This window comes from Mastigoproctus giganteus, chromosome 12 (assembly GCF_048544385.1).
Source record: "Mastigoproctus giganteus isolate SK-2022 chromosome 12, ASM4854438v1, whole genome shotgun sequence".
NCBI classification, from domain to species: domain Eukaryota; kingdom Metazoa; phylum Arthropoda; class Arachnida; order Uropygi; family Thelyphonidae; genus Mastigoproctus; species Mastigoproctus giganteus.
Window position 1 is genome coordinate 33,902,718 of NC_143586.1, and position 15,370 is coordinate 33,918,087.

A 15,370-nucleotide genomic window follows, 5' to 3' on the forward strand; every position below is an offset into this window, starting at 1 on the left:
TGGTTTGTTGATAGTATCCTCCATACAGTGGACTGGGAAATACCCAATCGTTGGCCTATCACTCGAGTACTCGTACTCGGATTGCCTTCTGCAAGACACAGGACATTCTCCTCATTGTCTGGCGTCCTCGTTCGCTCTCGATTCATGGTACCTCTCGTGAAACTAGTGCGGGAAATGTTTCTGGTACAAGCACAGAGGGGCGCATCCGTTACAGTCCGCAGCTCCATACTCGAGGTGCGTGTTGGCCAGTTCAACGTTTGAATACTCATCCATCCTACTGCCTCGGGAACCGGTTCGCAAATGCTGACTTCCACCTGGATTGCTGTTCACGCGCCCTCCCTTTCAACGTCCTCTACCGCATGATGAAGGCATTTCGGACCCTGCAATGCTATGTGATTCCGATTCGTCTTTGTGCCCCCTACACCTCCTGCAAGTTTGTCTCACTGGTAGTGAATCGCCCTGTATATGTATTTTTATATAATATGTTTTTATTTTTAAGTTATTTTATTTTTCTCTTTTAGAGGAAAAGTTTATCATATATTGAAAATGTTGTCATGCCTGTCAAAAGGAAAGGGTCACCAAAAGATCTCAGAAATCATATCAGTGAGATGGTAAGTGTTTTGTAGTTAATTTACTAACAAACAAATGGTAAAACATAATACCTGTTGACATTTTTGGTTTTGCCATATTTTTTTAGTATTCTTTCATATTTATATTTTCCAGCATGTTCTTGCAGATTTCAGTTCATTTTTTTCCTTCATATGAGAAATACATATATATTTTATTGTTTCATTTATTAATGCTGACTGTTAAGCAGTTTTAGGTTATTTTTTTTTATCTTTTTAAGTGTATTTGCATATACATGCATAAGTACCTTTTGTTTGCACCTCGTCCATCTGCGTGTAATAACTTGACTCCCAGCAGATGGATTTTCGGAAAATTTTATATTTGGGTTTTTTAGAGGGATCCCAAATTTTGTTAAAATCAGACAAAAAATCAGAGCAATTATTATTTCTCCTTTTTTTGCAACATATTACATAGGCTATCCATATACTGTATGTTGTAGCCGAAGCATTGGATATTATGTTTTTTACTGTATGCTGATTCAGAAGGGCGAATGGGCAGTATAGTTGATGCTTAGAAATGAAATGTTTTAAGTTTACACATAAAAGTTGCTCTTTGAGAAACTCGTTATTTTTTTTATCAGTTCCATAGATAAATAAATCATGAATTAATACTATTTTCTTGTTATATTATAAACACCAGTAAAGGAAATAAATAAAGTGCATTATGAAGTCATAGTATTGACATACTACACCTGAGGCACGTGTACTGTTTGTTCAATTTTATTACATCACAGATTATGAAATAAGTTGCCTTCACACTTTGTGATTACAAAACTTTTGAGTGAATATTAGGTTGAGGTATGGACAATGAAGTGAAAACAATTACTTTTATATATTATTAGTTAATTAATCAGTATTTAATTGGTAATAAAATAATTATTTATTTACTTTTCACTTTATTAATAACAGAAAAAGAAAAAATTCAATTAATTTAAGAAATCAAATGTGCCTGAAATTGTAATACACTGCCTAACTTGTTTTAATAGTGTTGTCCATGAGTGAAATACAAATTCACCTATAGGATGCACATAAGGTTTTTTACTTTAAAATTTGCACTAAAAAACCCTGTATATTTGGATAAATAGTATGCATTCAACACATAACACTATTATTTTAAAATTTTCTTGTTGAAGTGCAGTTTATTTTAATTAAAATAAATTATTGATTATTATCATAATTGCTGTTAACTGGCTTTCTTGAAGTTCTATATTCATAAAATATTTAATATTTGGGTATTTTTAATAAAATTGCAGACACTTCTGAATAAGAGCCGTTCCGTAGATGAAAATTCCACATTATCAGCCCCAGTGATAAAAACCAAAACTAGATCTTCTAAATCTATAAAATCTAGTGGTGAACCTGACAGTCCTAAAGGTATGTCTAATATTTATACTCTATCATATCAGAATTAGTTGTTTATCCTCATTTAATAGCAGAGGTCATTATATTGTTCCTCTTTTTGTTATGAAATGACACTGTTCGTTGCTTGCCACCATCCTTGAAATGAGTTTTTTTTTTTTTTTTTTTTTCCTGACTGTACTGTATTCACTGTGACTGAATAAAAGATTATTAGCTATTCCTACACATTTTGACTGCTTTTGTCAAATGAAAAGTGTATGAAATCATGACTTGAAAAAGTATAATGTGTTTGATGTCTTAATAGTGTTTCAGTTAAAATGCATTGGGTCTATTTTGCTTATTTTAAGGTTTAGGGTATTATTATCTGGATCTTTTGTTATATTTGGGCTGAAATTTTTGAATTTGATGTTAAAATTGGACTGAGTACCATTTAGATCCTATGATTTCTAAATTTAAACTTTATCTAATCAACTGCTTTTTTTCTCAGTAGGAAAGTTGTTCCCCATCATCAGTGTAGTCTAAAAACATCATTAGTGTACTTCCGAAAAGAACATAAATCAATTTTATTTGAAGAAATAAACGAACAAATACAGCAGTTATGAAATGGTTGCTTTTTCAATAGGCGTATTTACCATTGTGTTGAATAGCTAGCTGTATAAGAGCAGTTATGTGTCAAATCTCCTCTGTTAAACAATGACAAATAAAGTTACATTCTGAAGAATTATTTTTAAAAAAATTCTCAAGTGGAAAGCAGCAGTTTCATAAAATAGAAGTTTAAGGGGGTGAAAATGTGCAATAATAAATTCATTATTGGGAAATAGAAAAGGTGCAATTTTGGCCATTTGTTATTAAAGATCAGTTATCAGTAACGTTCAACAACATTGTGTGGCTGCTGCTATATTCCACAGATGAAATGTAACAGTGTAACTAATAACAACAATGGCAGATTCAAATAATATTAACCTGCCGTTGAAACAATAATTTTAAAATAGCAGATACACACCGCACAAATAACATTCTACATTGTTTATAGGGAAGAATGACACATAAAGTAATAATTTAAATGATACAAGCAATATAGTTTCAAAATAAAGCATAAACTGCAGTACAAAAAAAAAAAAAAGCCAATGTCCCATGAATTGCCGCATTCTCACTGCTCCATAGCCGAGTGGTCAGGAGTGGGAGTGCAGTAGCATATGTTCTTTGAGTAGATCGGGGTTCAAGCCCCTGACTGCTAAATACGGTCGATTTGCCAACCCGCACTGGACCAGTATGGCAGATTATGGTCCATTTCCCTCAGCATGAATTGTTGAGGAGGCTTCCATCCTGCAGTGGGTTGATAACGGTTGCAGTTTACCTTTTTACCACTGGTCCACCAGGAATGGCAATACCTTACAGTACAGAATTTTATGTAAATATGGACATGACCTGACTCTTCAGTTGGCACAGCAGAATATAGAATATGCACTGGTGCATGGTGGAAGCATGAAATTTACATATCACAGTGTTGGCCAAGCTACATAAACTGAATGAAGAGCACAACTTCTTAGTCTTTATTCACATGCACATTTGTACAATTGTAACAGTATGTTTTCTAAAAATGACTTGTGCGAGATGGTATTACTGTAAGGAGAGTGTAGTCAAAAGCTAAAGAAACAACAAGATTATTTTCTGAGAGAGCGCCTCAGAGGCTGCAAATATCACATACCACAATTATGTGTGTAGCAAATCACTATGTCAACTAGAAATGTGATGCATAAAAAAGGATACAAATGTGCATAGTATTTGGAACATCTTCATGGAGTGGCCTTCTTCTTGTCACCAGTTAGCATTGTCTGGGAAGCTTTTCCTGCATGTCTGATAAAGCATGTGTATTTGGAGGAGCCTTCAAAAGAACAAACTGCCTTGATGTCATTTGTTTTTAGAACAAGGTTTGCATGAAGGTGGTGACAAAAAACACTTAGAGTTTTGTAATTTTATTTTTACCCAAGGTAGAATAAAATCCCAGTTTCCTCAGCAAAATTCTGTGAATGAGGCTATCTTCACTCAAGATAGCTTCACCAACAGATAGTTCCCATTACTGGGTTCCTATCAAAAGCCATATTTCAGTATGGTGGCTTTGTAATTACCCGCTGCTTGAGAAAGAAAATATTGGTTGCATTATCACATTTTCCTGCTTTGTTAGTAGAGATTGGATGGTTACTGTTCTGCTCCAGCTGAAGAGCAGTGTTCCCCCCCCCCTCTCCTCTTCAAAGTAAATTGGCCTACATGTTTATAGTTGTCTGCTCTAGGAATCTTTCTGTGGCCTAAATGGGGAGCCATTCAGTCTGGACTGAGGATTATAGACTGTTTGGGTGCCCCTTGGACTGGCAGATGGAGTGACCAAATAAATAAACGTTTCTAAAAATTCTCTTCTTTTTTCTATTTCTAGTTTGCAAGATGTCTTAAGATTGAACCTAACCTGTAGTCCTCTGTCTCAGATGGAATGTGATGTCACTTTGATTTGTATTATCACTTTCTCATTTTGTTTTTCATGTTTCCACATCTTCTCAGATGGAATGTGATGTCACTTTGATTTGTATTATCACTTTCTCATTTTGTTTTTCATGTTTCCACATCTTCTGTGACTTTTTTGTTTGTATGGTTGACCAATATATTCCTTTGTGAAATGGCACATTGTGCTATACACTGTTCTTCTTTTTCCTAATAGATGGAGTGGGGAGGGTTTTTAGATTCAGCCTTCCTTTGAAGAATATTTTAACCTTCATTTTTTTTTTTTTTTTTTTTTTTAATATTTAAAATTTTATTTTTTGCCTCTGAATCTAGGATAGTATGATGATGAATGGTGGAAGGTGATATCTTTTTATTTTTGAAGCTGTTGATTATTTTATTCATAATTTTATCTATAAATTGACCTGGATAACTATTGTGTTGCATGGCATAATTGTAGGAGCTGTAATTCTTTATTCAATAGCTGTGAGCTGCATTTCTCCTTGCTCTTAGGGTCACGAAATCGACAGTTCCCATTTTTACTGATTATAATTATAATTATTGTTGCTGATTAGTTTTCTAGCAGCTGTTTTTAGTGATGCCATTGTTTTCCAAGGAATAGTTTATTCATTAACTTTTAATGAATTTGTTTTGTTTCTACTTCTAATGTAAATTTGTGTTGCAGTAGTCATTGAGATATTCAGGTTGTCTTTTCTTTGGGTCCATATTATGAGACAGTAAACTGAGTTCATAAGTTGGATTTTAGGTGGTACTCTTCCAAGGTCATAGATCTAAATTCCTCTGTTGATTTCTGCTAATATGGGTGAGACCAGTTTCCCCCTGCTTAGATTTTTGTTGTTTGTAGAAACTGTCTTTGTATACAAAGTAGGCATGAGCTGTGCTCAGATTAATAATATTTGTGATATATTGTGAGTGGAGTAGTGTTTGATTGAAATGTGGATTCCTTTTAGTAATGCTGTGGTTGCTTTATCAATAGATACATTTCTATACATTGAAATGTATCTATTGTTTCATTGAAATATGTCTATGTTTCTAACAGTGCAGGTCCAAAAATATTTGGTGGCATCTAATTCACAAGGAGAGTATTCTCATATGTCTCATATGTGGGCAGCCGGTTACACCCAGAGCAAAGACTATCAAAATGGCTAGCAAAGTAGCTGAACAGATATGTTGCCAAAAGCCAACATTCCCCAAAGAACTTCAGAAAATTTCTTAGTAAACTGGAAAAGAACAGTTAGCAACACAGATATATTGGTAATATAGACTTGTAGATGAGAAGAATATCCATAATTATATGGATATTCTTCCCATCCAAACCAAGTTGGATATTAGTATTTTGATTAGTTTTTCATGTTGAATTCTATCAAATGCCTCAACATAATCAGTGAAACAAGCATAGACATGCTTTCCAACTTTCTCTCTACATACAAGTATATATTTTCACATGACTGCCAATCATATGTAGCTATATAGTAATGAGTCACAGTTTCTTTTTATTTTTGGTGTATAATTTTTAAGAATACCTTCAAAAAAGTGACAGCTAATTCATCGATTTGGTCCTCAATTGACTGTATTCTTATTTGAAACAAGTATCATTAATTTTACCAATGTTTCTTTTATTTTGCAATTAAGTCAGCTCTATAAATTAAATAAGTGACTCATAATGTTTAAATTAAAAGGCTTATGATTAATCTAATGTCAGTAAATTGAAAATGAGTAATATATAAAGAGTTGAAATATATATTAAAGATTTTAACTTTTGAAGTCTTTTAAAAAATGTAAAAATAGATAATGTAATCTTTATTTATTTATTTATAATTGTTTTTTTGCAGACAGTCTGAGTACCTTTTCTCTTCCTCAAATTTATGACAGCACTTCTGAAGGCAAAAGATGTTTTGAGTGGCTTGTTCATCCTGTACCACATAATAAGTTTTTTAAGTAAGCATTTTGGTTTATAAGTTGCATCTTTTATGGAAAGTTGAATAAATTATGTAAAATAATATGTCAACAGATATTTTCATTGTGAAAAAAACATGTTCACTAAGTGGATTTCTGTATGCTTATTCCAAATCTGCTTTCAGTTTTCTTCTAACATGTTTAGTTTTTGCAATGAAATGAAGATAAAACTATGTCACTCATATACCTATTCAACCAGACTGTGTGAATATAATTATTATTGTTATTGTTCATATTTATGTAATTGTTTGAATATATCTGTTATTGTTATTTCATAATTTAATTATTTGATTACAAATTGTTTCAGGTAACATCTAGTGAATTACTAAAGCACATTCATCACCTTGCCTTGAAAGTGTAAAAATCTCACCCCAACAAATTCTGCTATGCATGTGGCTCTCTCTCCTAGCTAAATCACAATGTATATTTGGAAAATTTATCAGTTAGTGACCAGATAAGGTGTGGGTATCATATTATTTGACAATATAGTTCAAATGAATTACATGGCTGGTTGAATAGAGGAAAATGTTGATGCTGATTGCTATACCCATGATATGGAGAGAGCCAAAAGATCGCGTGGAGATCGTTACTTTTGTAATGTGAATATAGTTGGAATGTCAGTGAAGAATAAGCACAAAATTGTTTGTCTGAACTTGGATTCACTGATGAAACTAGTCCCTCATGATGACAGTATGTTAGTATAATATGTTAATACTGTGCAATATGTTTTATTACCAGATCAAGGAAAGATTTTCTTCCGCCTCTCCACATTAAACTTTTCCAGGGTTGATGCTAGGGGGTGCGCAAGCGAGGATTTGCCACAGGCACCGTACTGTTAATAAAATAAGTTTTACATTTAACATTCATATCTAATTTCTACTTTCTCTCTACCCCAAATACAAAATATCTTTTATTATTTATTGTACTGTAAGGTACAATAAATAATCTACAATTATACAAATATACCACAGCGATAGGTACAGTAATTCATAATCCATTAATGGCACTGAGTGAGGAAATACATGCTGGTGTACCGTTAGTCGGACCATAGAATTCTGGTAATCACCCTTGTAATGCTGAGTGTAGGCATTGATTATTCAATCAAAAGTGTAGGTATGAAGGCTTAAAATTTAATTACAGTAAACATTCACACCTCACCCTCTTGCATTTAAGGACAATTATTTAAGAAAAAAATGTAGTTAGGGAATGATGTTACGTAGGTGTTTTCCATTAAGAGTATTACTATAATTAATACCTCCCATATACCACATGAAATTAATAATACAGTTTATTAAGCTAATCACCTAAACCACTATACTACATTTAAGGTGACGTTTTAGGCCTTACCAATACCCATTATCAGACCATGCTGTTGGGGGGCAGAAAATAGTCCAGATATCTGGAGGAGCGATATCTGGACTATTTTCAACTACTCACAACTACTTACAACTACTCTCCAGACCCTCCCCCCCATCAGAACCAGCCTACACATCAACCCAGATGTTTGGAGTACGAGAGCAAAGGTCACCCCAGGCTTCCACTACACGAGAACTGCTGGATCCAGGGTAGAAATTTTGGCACCATGCCATTGGCTAATGGTCTTAACCCTCGCCTATAATTAACTACTGGCAGCACCCCTTGCCTGTATGCATATCAAGTTTCTTGGAGCATTGGCAAGAGGAGTCTGTCAGCAGGTAAGAATGTAATCTTTATATATTTGGTTTCACTTGATTTAAAAAGTTTTCTATTGTAATGATAATTCAAACTTTAGACTTATAATTCACAATTAATTAACTTATATGTAGTTGTAATATTAATTGTAATTGTAATATTGGTAACTGTTGTTGTAATATATTCAACTTTGTAACCCTTTATATTTTTCTCCCCCCCCCCAACAACAGGCGCCTCCGTAGCCAGGTGGGAAGGAGCACCAGTGCGTAGCACATGCTTCTTGATTAGACTGGGGTTCGAGCCCATCACCACCAAATACGGAGGATGCGGAAAGGTCAGGGAATGACCACCACACATCCCCGGAGCAATATGGCCTTAGTTGCTAATGCTCCAAAATAACAACAACAACAACAGCCCCCCAACAACATGGTCTGATGATGGTATCGGTGAGGTGCCTGAAACGTGGTTTAGGCGATTAGCTTAATAAACTATATTATTAATTTCACAATGGTATATTAGCAGTATTAATTATAGTAATAATTACTATAATCTTAAGAAAGAAAATTATTTATTCCTTTCATCTCACTTAATTGCATTTGTCGAACTGTGAAGAAGCGAATATATTTTTATCATTGTGCAAAGTGTGATTAACCGGCTTCTTTGATTAAAAGGTAACATCTTTACTTTTCTATGTCATAATAGTGAAAAATCTTAAATAATTTTACTTACATATAGTATTTGCATATGTTTGTAAAAATTAATTGCTAAATTATATTACATTTTAGTTTGTTTGTTTGTGTATTGAAGAACCATCATTTTAATTTATTAACTTTTATTTTGTTTGTGTACTGAATTTTTCCATGAATTTATTTCATAAATTTGAAAATTCCCATACATTAATTATTTAATTTAATTAATTACAATATTATTTTTGTGCAATTTTTTCAAACTGCATTTTACAATATGTCTGTTTTTGTTAGCTGGTCGAAACTTTTCAACCAGCTAACAAGAAGGACCTGTGAAAGTGTCTGATTCAGATTAAGTTCCCTCAAAGCAATGGTTGGCAGTTTCAACAAATTTTTATAACAGAGTCTTAAGTAATAATAAAGTGATTGAAAGATTTTGGTTTGTTTACTCCATAGCAAATGATGCAGTTTATTGTTTTTGTTGTAAACTATTTTCCTCCGACAGGTGTGCTTGGCCAAGCAAAAAGGGTTTTCAATGTGGAAAAATCTACATTGCATATTAGAAATGCATGAAAAAAATAAAGAACTTAGGAAATCTCTTAAAATTTGGAAAGAGTTAGAAACAAAAAAAACTATAGATTGGAAAACCAAAGATTAATCGATGCAGAAAAAGGGAATTGGCATGGTGTTTTAGAGAGACTAATTAGTGTTGTGCAATTTTTGGCAGGTCAATCACTAGCATTTCGAGGAAAGTTGGATAAATTATTCCATCATGATAATGGGAACTTTTTAAAATTAGTGGAAACTATGGGAAAATTTGATAGCATGATGTCAGAATATTTATTAAAAATAAAAGACAATACCACACATACTCAATATCTTAGTAAAGACATACAAAATTAACTAATTAATTTATTGGCTAAATTGGTGCTGACTGAAATCTTAAAAATGTTATTAGAAGCCAAATATTACTCAATTATTTTAAGATGCTTTAAACCGTAGAAGCTACTTTTAAAGATATTGTACCTCTAAGAGCTTGAGATAAAAAGAAAAATTTCAATTATGAATCACATAATGAATGTATTCAGGACCCCACTCAAATTTAAGATTAAATTGTACTTCACTGTTCTAGATAAAGCAATAGCTTCTACGAAGAACGATTCGAGTTATTGGAAGATCATTGTAGCAAGTTTCACTTTTTTGTATATAAAATTATACAATTTTAAAGCGTTAGGAGAAATGTCAAAAGATGATTTAAGCAACCACTGCATAGATTTATAACTACCTGTTACAGGTAGTGATCATAAAGATATTAATGGGACAGAGCTTTTCGAAGAATTACTAGATCTGTCCCTTCCCACTGATATTCATTACTCTTTAGACATTCTCAAATAGGCACCTCCGTAGCCAGGTGGGCAGGAGCAGCAGTGCGTAGCATGTGCTTCTTGATTAGACTGGGGTTTGAGCCCGTGAGCCACCAAATGTGGAGGATGCGGAAAGGTCAGGGAATGACCACTGCATATCCCCGGAGCAATATGGCCTTAGTTACTAATGCTCCTAAAAACCAAATAACAACAACAATAACAATAACATTCTCAAATATTTGCATAATAATGAATTGCTGTCTTTGTTTCCAAATGTAATAATTGCATTAAAAATTTTACTTTACCTGTATCTGTGGCTTCGTGAGAATGCAGTTTCTCAAAATTTTTAATATAATTAAAAACTACATGAGAATGACAATGACACAAGATCATTTAGTAGTGCTAGTGGTAATTTCTATAGAAAAACAGATCTGAAAGCATCGATTATTCTGAACTTTTAAACAAATTTGCGGATGTAAAAACCAGAAAGATTGAGTTTACGTAAAATTTGTTTATTTGTAACCCTTTATATTTTTCTGTTTTGAAAATATATTTGTTAAACATCTTTGTGTTTATGTTTATTATTTTTCAATTTGCATCTTTTGTAATATTAATTCTGTCTTTATTGGTTTAATAAATTTATATATCTATGTATAATGTTTTTCATTTATTATAATTATCTTCTCCCATAAATAGTGTGAGTTTACTCACCCTTTATTGTTAACATTTTCCAACTCAAAATTTTGAAAATGCGTGTAAATTTAGGAATTATTAATAAACTATTTTGTTAAGTGCTTTCTTTAAATGGTTCTGCAGAGTGCAGATACTTTTCTGTATTAGGTGGTGTTACAAGGTTTTGCCTCAGGCACCACAAACGTTAGCACCGGCTGTGAACTTGTTCTAATGAAGAGTTTTGTGAAAGCAATAGATAAGATGAGTTTAAGATTTCATTACTTAAGTGAAAAATTTCCAAAGAGCAATACTGTGAAAGTGAAAGAGGGAATCTTTGTGTGGCCTCAAATCAGAGAACTTCTGCAAGATGAAAGCTTTGAAAAATACTTTGGTGTATTAGAATGAAAAGCATGGCACGCTTTTCAAATGGTTTTGTGAAAATGTTTTGGGTCACCACAGGTTTCTTGTATACAGAGATGGCGTTCAGAAACTACTTGATTCATATAAAACAATAGAATGCTATAGTTGCTGAAATCTTATTTCTTGCATTCACATTTAGTCCTTTCTGAAAACATGGTAAGAGACAAGCAGTGGTAACGGCTCAATCAGAATATTAACTCAATAGAAAATCACCATGGTTCCAAGGTTTCTGGAATGAATGTATGTTGGCAGATTAGTGCTGGATGTTGCAGTACATCCAGCACTAATTGATCTTTGGTGAAGTCCGATTGGTATATATGGTTGCTACTGTAAATGTTCTGTCCATGTGTTTGTGCTGGTGGTGGGTCTTTTGGTAACTGTAACCTTGAGCATAATTTTCAAACCCAAGTTTTGTTAGAGCAGCCCATTCAGTTGTGAACTAATACTTATAGGGATTTGAAGCATAGTGTTTGTCTTTCAAAAATTGTATTAGTGTTTATGCCCCACAGAACAGTAGTTAGGTGGGAATGATCTTCATTTCCTGGTGTGAACTCATCAGTTTTGTTTTTCCTTCATTGGAATCATGTTGGAACCTCAAAGTAAAGTTTCAGACTTCATCCTTTTCTGTAGTTTCAGATAATCTTCATCTTTATCTGTATTTCAGATAATCTTCATCTTTACTTGTATTTCAGACTACTTTTGCCCTTTTCTGAAGTTTACAATTAATGTCATTTCTGGACTGTGTGATCATCGCTTGTACTGTCCATTGCAATATGAATTTCTTAGTGGATTGGCAATTGGGTAGTATGTTAGACCAAACTAACTCCACAATGGTTTTGCCACTATGTAATGATGTTAAAATGTCTATATTTAGATAAAAATATGAGGTACTACCCAGATGTTTTCAGACTTCTCTTGCCATGAATAGAATGGCAACAGATGTACTTTTGTGAGCAGTTTAGACAATTGGGGTGTCTTATCCAGCTTGCTTTGGTATTATTTTGCATGTCACCAAGTAAGATCATTTTGAGTACCCTTTACAATCTTTGTGTTTTAATAGGACAGTAGATTGGAAAGAACAGAAAATTTGCATTAAGTTCCGTTAGGAGTACAGAAAAGCTTCTGAAACACTCAAATGCCAAAGGGCAGCATTTGGAGAGAGTAATTGACACAGTAAAACTTTTGAGTTTGTGATATAATTGTTATGTTGTGCTCTTGTCATGTTATGTATCACAATCTTTAGAAATATGTTCATGATGGCCTACCTTCTTTCCAGAGGTCATGACAAGAGATAAAGGGTTTATGCATATGATCCACAAAAGGAGGGTGCCTCCGTAGCCAGGTGGGGAGGAGCAGCAGTGCATAGCATACACTTCTTGATTAGACCGGGGTTCGAGCCCGTCACCACCAAATACGGAGGATGCGGAAAGGTCAGGGAATGACCACCATATCCCGGAGCAATATAGCCTTAGTTGCTAATGCTCCTAAAAACCAAAATAACAACAACAACCACAAAATGAGCAGTCTTCTGAGAGGAAAAGGCCTTTGTCTTGATCCCCTTCATCTCTTGATGATGAGCTTCTCCACTGAGAAATGGAAAAAGCAATATCTGTCTTGCTTTGAAGGACAGACAAATTTGTTTGAATGGAAAGATCATGTTTATCTCATGTTTTTTGTTATTAACAAGGTCAGTCATCCACCATGAATTTGTTCCATGGGATTAAAATATTAATGAGCATTTTACAAAGGGGTCCTTTTGCATTTACAGCAGACAGCCAGGGCTCAAACATCAAAGGCAATGGTGGGGATTTGTTGCTGCATCATGATAATACATCCATTCACATTGCCCTCTCTGTGGCCAAGAGCAACATATTTTGCCCCCCCCCCCACTCATTAGATCTAGCCCACTGTGATTCCTTTTTGTTTCTGAGGCTAATATTTAAACTCAAAGGAGATTTAATGGTCTTTGGTATTCAATAAAAATTACAATACACTGAAAAACAGCGACACAGGTGGGAGTTTCCAGAAGCATATTACCTTGCAGTGAGACTACTTTGAGGGGAATGTCATGTAATAGCTGATAAGTGAAACCTTTTTATTTTTTATGTATATTTTTTATTAGTCTGGAAGATGCCCTGTGTATATAAGAAAGTAGTACTTCAAATTGTCATGTGTACCAAAATTGAATTTGTTTGATAAATTTTATCAACAACCTCAAATTTCTGCAAAATATTTTCAACCAGGAAGGTGCTGTTATATATCTAGGTTCAAGAATATGAGAAACTAGAGTAATTCTTAAAGACTTTTCAGTCAGGGTAAGGCAAAAAATGTGACGTGTTACTTTTATACAAACCCCTTACACTGAACAATTTCTTCTGTAAACATGGTACTAGTGTTTTTCTTAATTATGTATCTAAGACAGAATGTCATTTAAGGAACCTTTATATGTTATTAATTTAACATAATCATGTTTGAACTAAGCAACTAAGCTGTATAAAAAGTGTGTACACAGATTCATCAAGTACTCAATGGATACAAGCAGGAAAACAGCATCGTTCACATCCAACCTGGACAGATTTGACAGAGGTTATAGTCTCTGTAGAAAACTAATTTTGAAGTCTGTTTCTGTTGGATCCCTACACACTCCGTGATCAGAGGAAATGACTTACTAATAAGGGTGACAAATATGCAACATCCATTTGCCCAGTAGTGCCAGTGAATACAAGCAGGTTATCTGATCCACATGTTTATTAATGTGGTACAGCCAGGAGGCAGATTGGTTATATTAGATTAAGCCTGTAATAAAGGTATAGCACTCTAGTCTGCATCAGGTTTGAAGGGAAAAAGTTGTTCTAAATAGGCACATAGAACACAGTTACTGCATGCATTCCTTTTTTTTTTAATGAGTTGATAACTCTCCAGTATGCACTTATTGTAATAGTACTTTAACAATATGATATGATGTATATTAATAGACTGTCCTCTCATCATTAATGAATATTGCACCATTTTAAACACGTTTTTAAGCCATTTACATTTATTCAGATTTTAGCAGATAATAGTGGCATCATAAAATGTGTTTACCTTTTTGCAAAAGATAAATTATTATTGCTAGGTTTCAATGTTTTTATTTTAAATAATATACTTGACCTTTTACCTATAGTTCTTTTATATATCAGGCGGTTATAAAATAAGTTTCCCTATTCAGGAGACCCTAGTATCAAAATGGTTAGAGATAGTGCTGTGAAAATCGGTGGGTTTGTCACTTAGGGTATGGGGAAGTGATTTGTAGCAGAAGAAAAATTAGTTCAAATTTCCACCACCAGGGGAGAAATTGGCACTGTAATAGTGAGATGGAATACTTAACTTGGGATTACATTTTAATATCAGAATTTAGAAATCTACAGATATTATTCTGTGTGCTTTCCTTCACTTGAGATGACATTCTGAAAACGAAGGATTGCTTGCGACACAGTTTCGCATAGCATCTTCATTGGAGATGTTGGCTACATGCTGTTTAATGCTTGCTTTCAAATTAGCATTAGCAATGGCACATGGTGCAAGAAAGCAAGCTTATATAGCCAAAAAAAAAAAAAACACCCTTCTCATTTCACCTATCCACTTGCTCCAAATGTTTGTCTAGTTCTGCCTTGAATCTATTTAAGATATCAACTTCTACAAAGACAGATGGAAGTTTGTTCCAGCAATTGACCACCCGCTGGCTAAAGGCAAACTTCCGCACATCTATCCTACAACTGTCTTTCCTCAATTTCAATTTATGCCCTCTCAGCATTGAGCATGCTCTAACCATTCAAGACTATATATACCTCAGTCAGATCACCTCGCAGGTGCCTAGTCTAGTCTACAGACACTGTAATTTGCAAAACTTAAGCCTTTCTTCGTAAGAGCAACCCTTTGTTCTATTCACTAATCTTGTTGCCCTTCTCTGTACTCGTTCCAACAGCTCTACATCCTTAAAATGAGGTCTCCAGACCTGTATACAGTACTCAAGGTGTGGCCTGACCATTGCCTTATACAAAGGGATAATCACCTCCTTATCCCTGCTAGAAAAATTCCTGTATATCATTGACAAGACACCATGAGC

General features: G+C 33.9%; 1 protein-coding gene across 1 annotated transcript in view; it reads left to right on the top strand.

Moving 5' to 3' along the window:
- NO66 (Bifunctional lysine-specific demethylase and histidyl-hydroxylase NO66) overlaps positions 1-15,370 on the top strand; it is a 136,153-nt gene that overhangs the window by 16,482 nt on the left and 104,301 nt on the right. Inside the window, exons 3-5 of the mRNA XM_090386109.1 lie at positions 522-611; positions 1,880-2,000; positions 6,329-6,434. Of these exons, the coding sequence (XP_090242235.1) occupies positions 522-611; positions 1,880-2,000; positions 6,329-6,434 (317 nt within the window). The remainder of the gene's footprint in view (positions 1-521; positions 612-1,879; positions 2,001-6,328; positions 6,435-15,370) is intronic.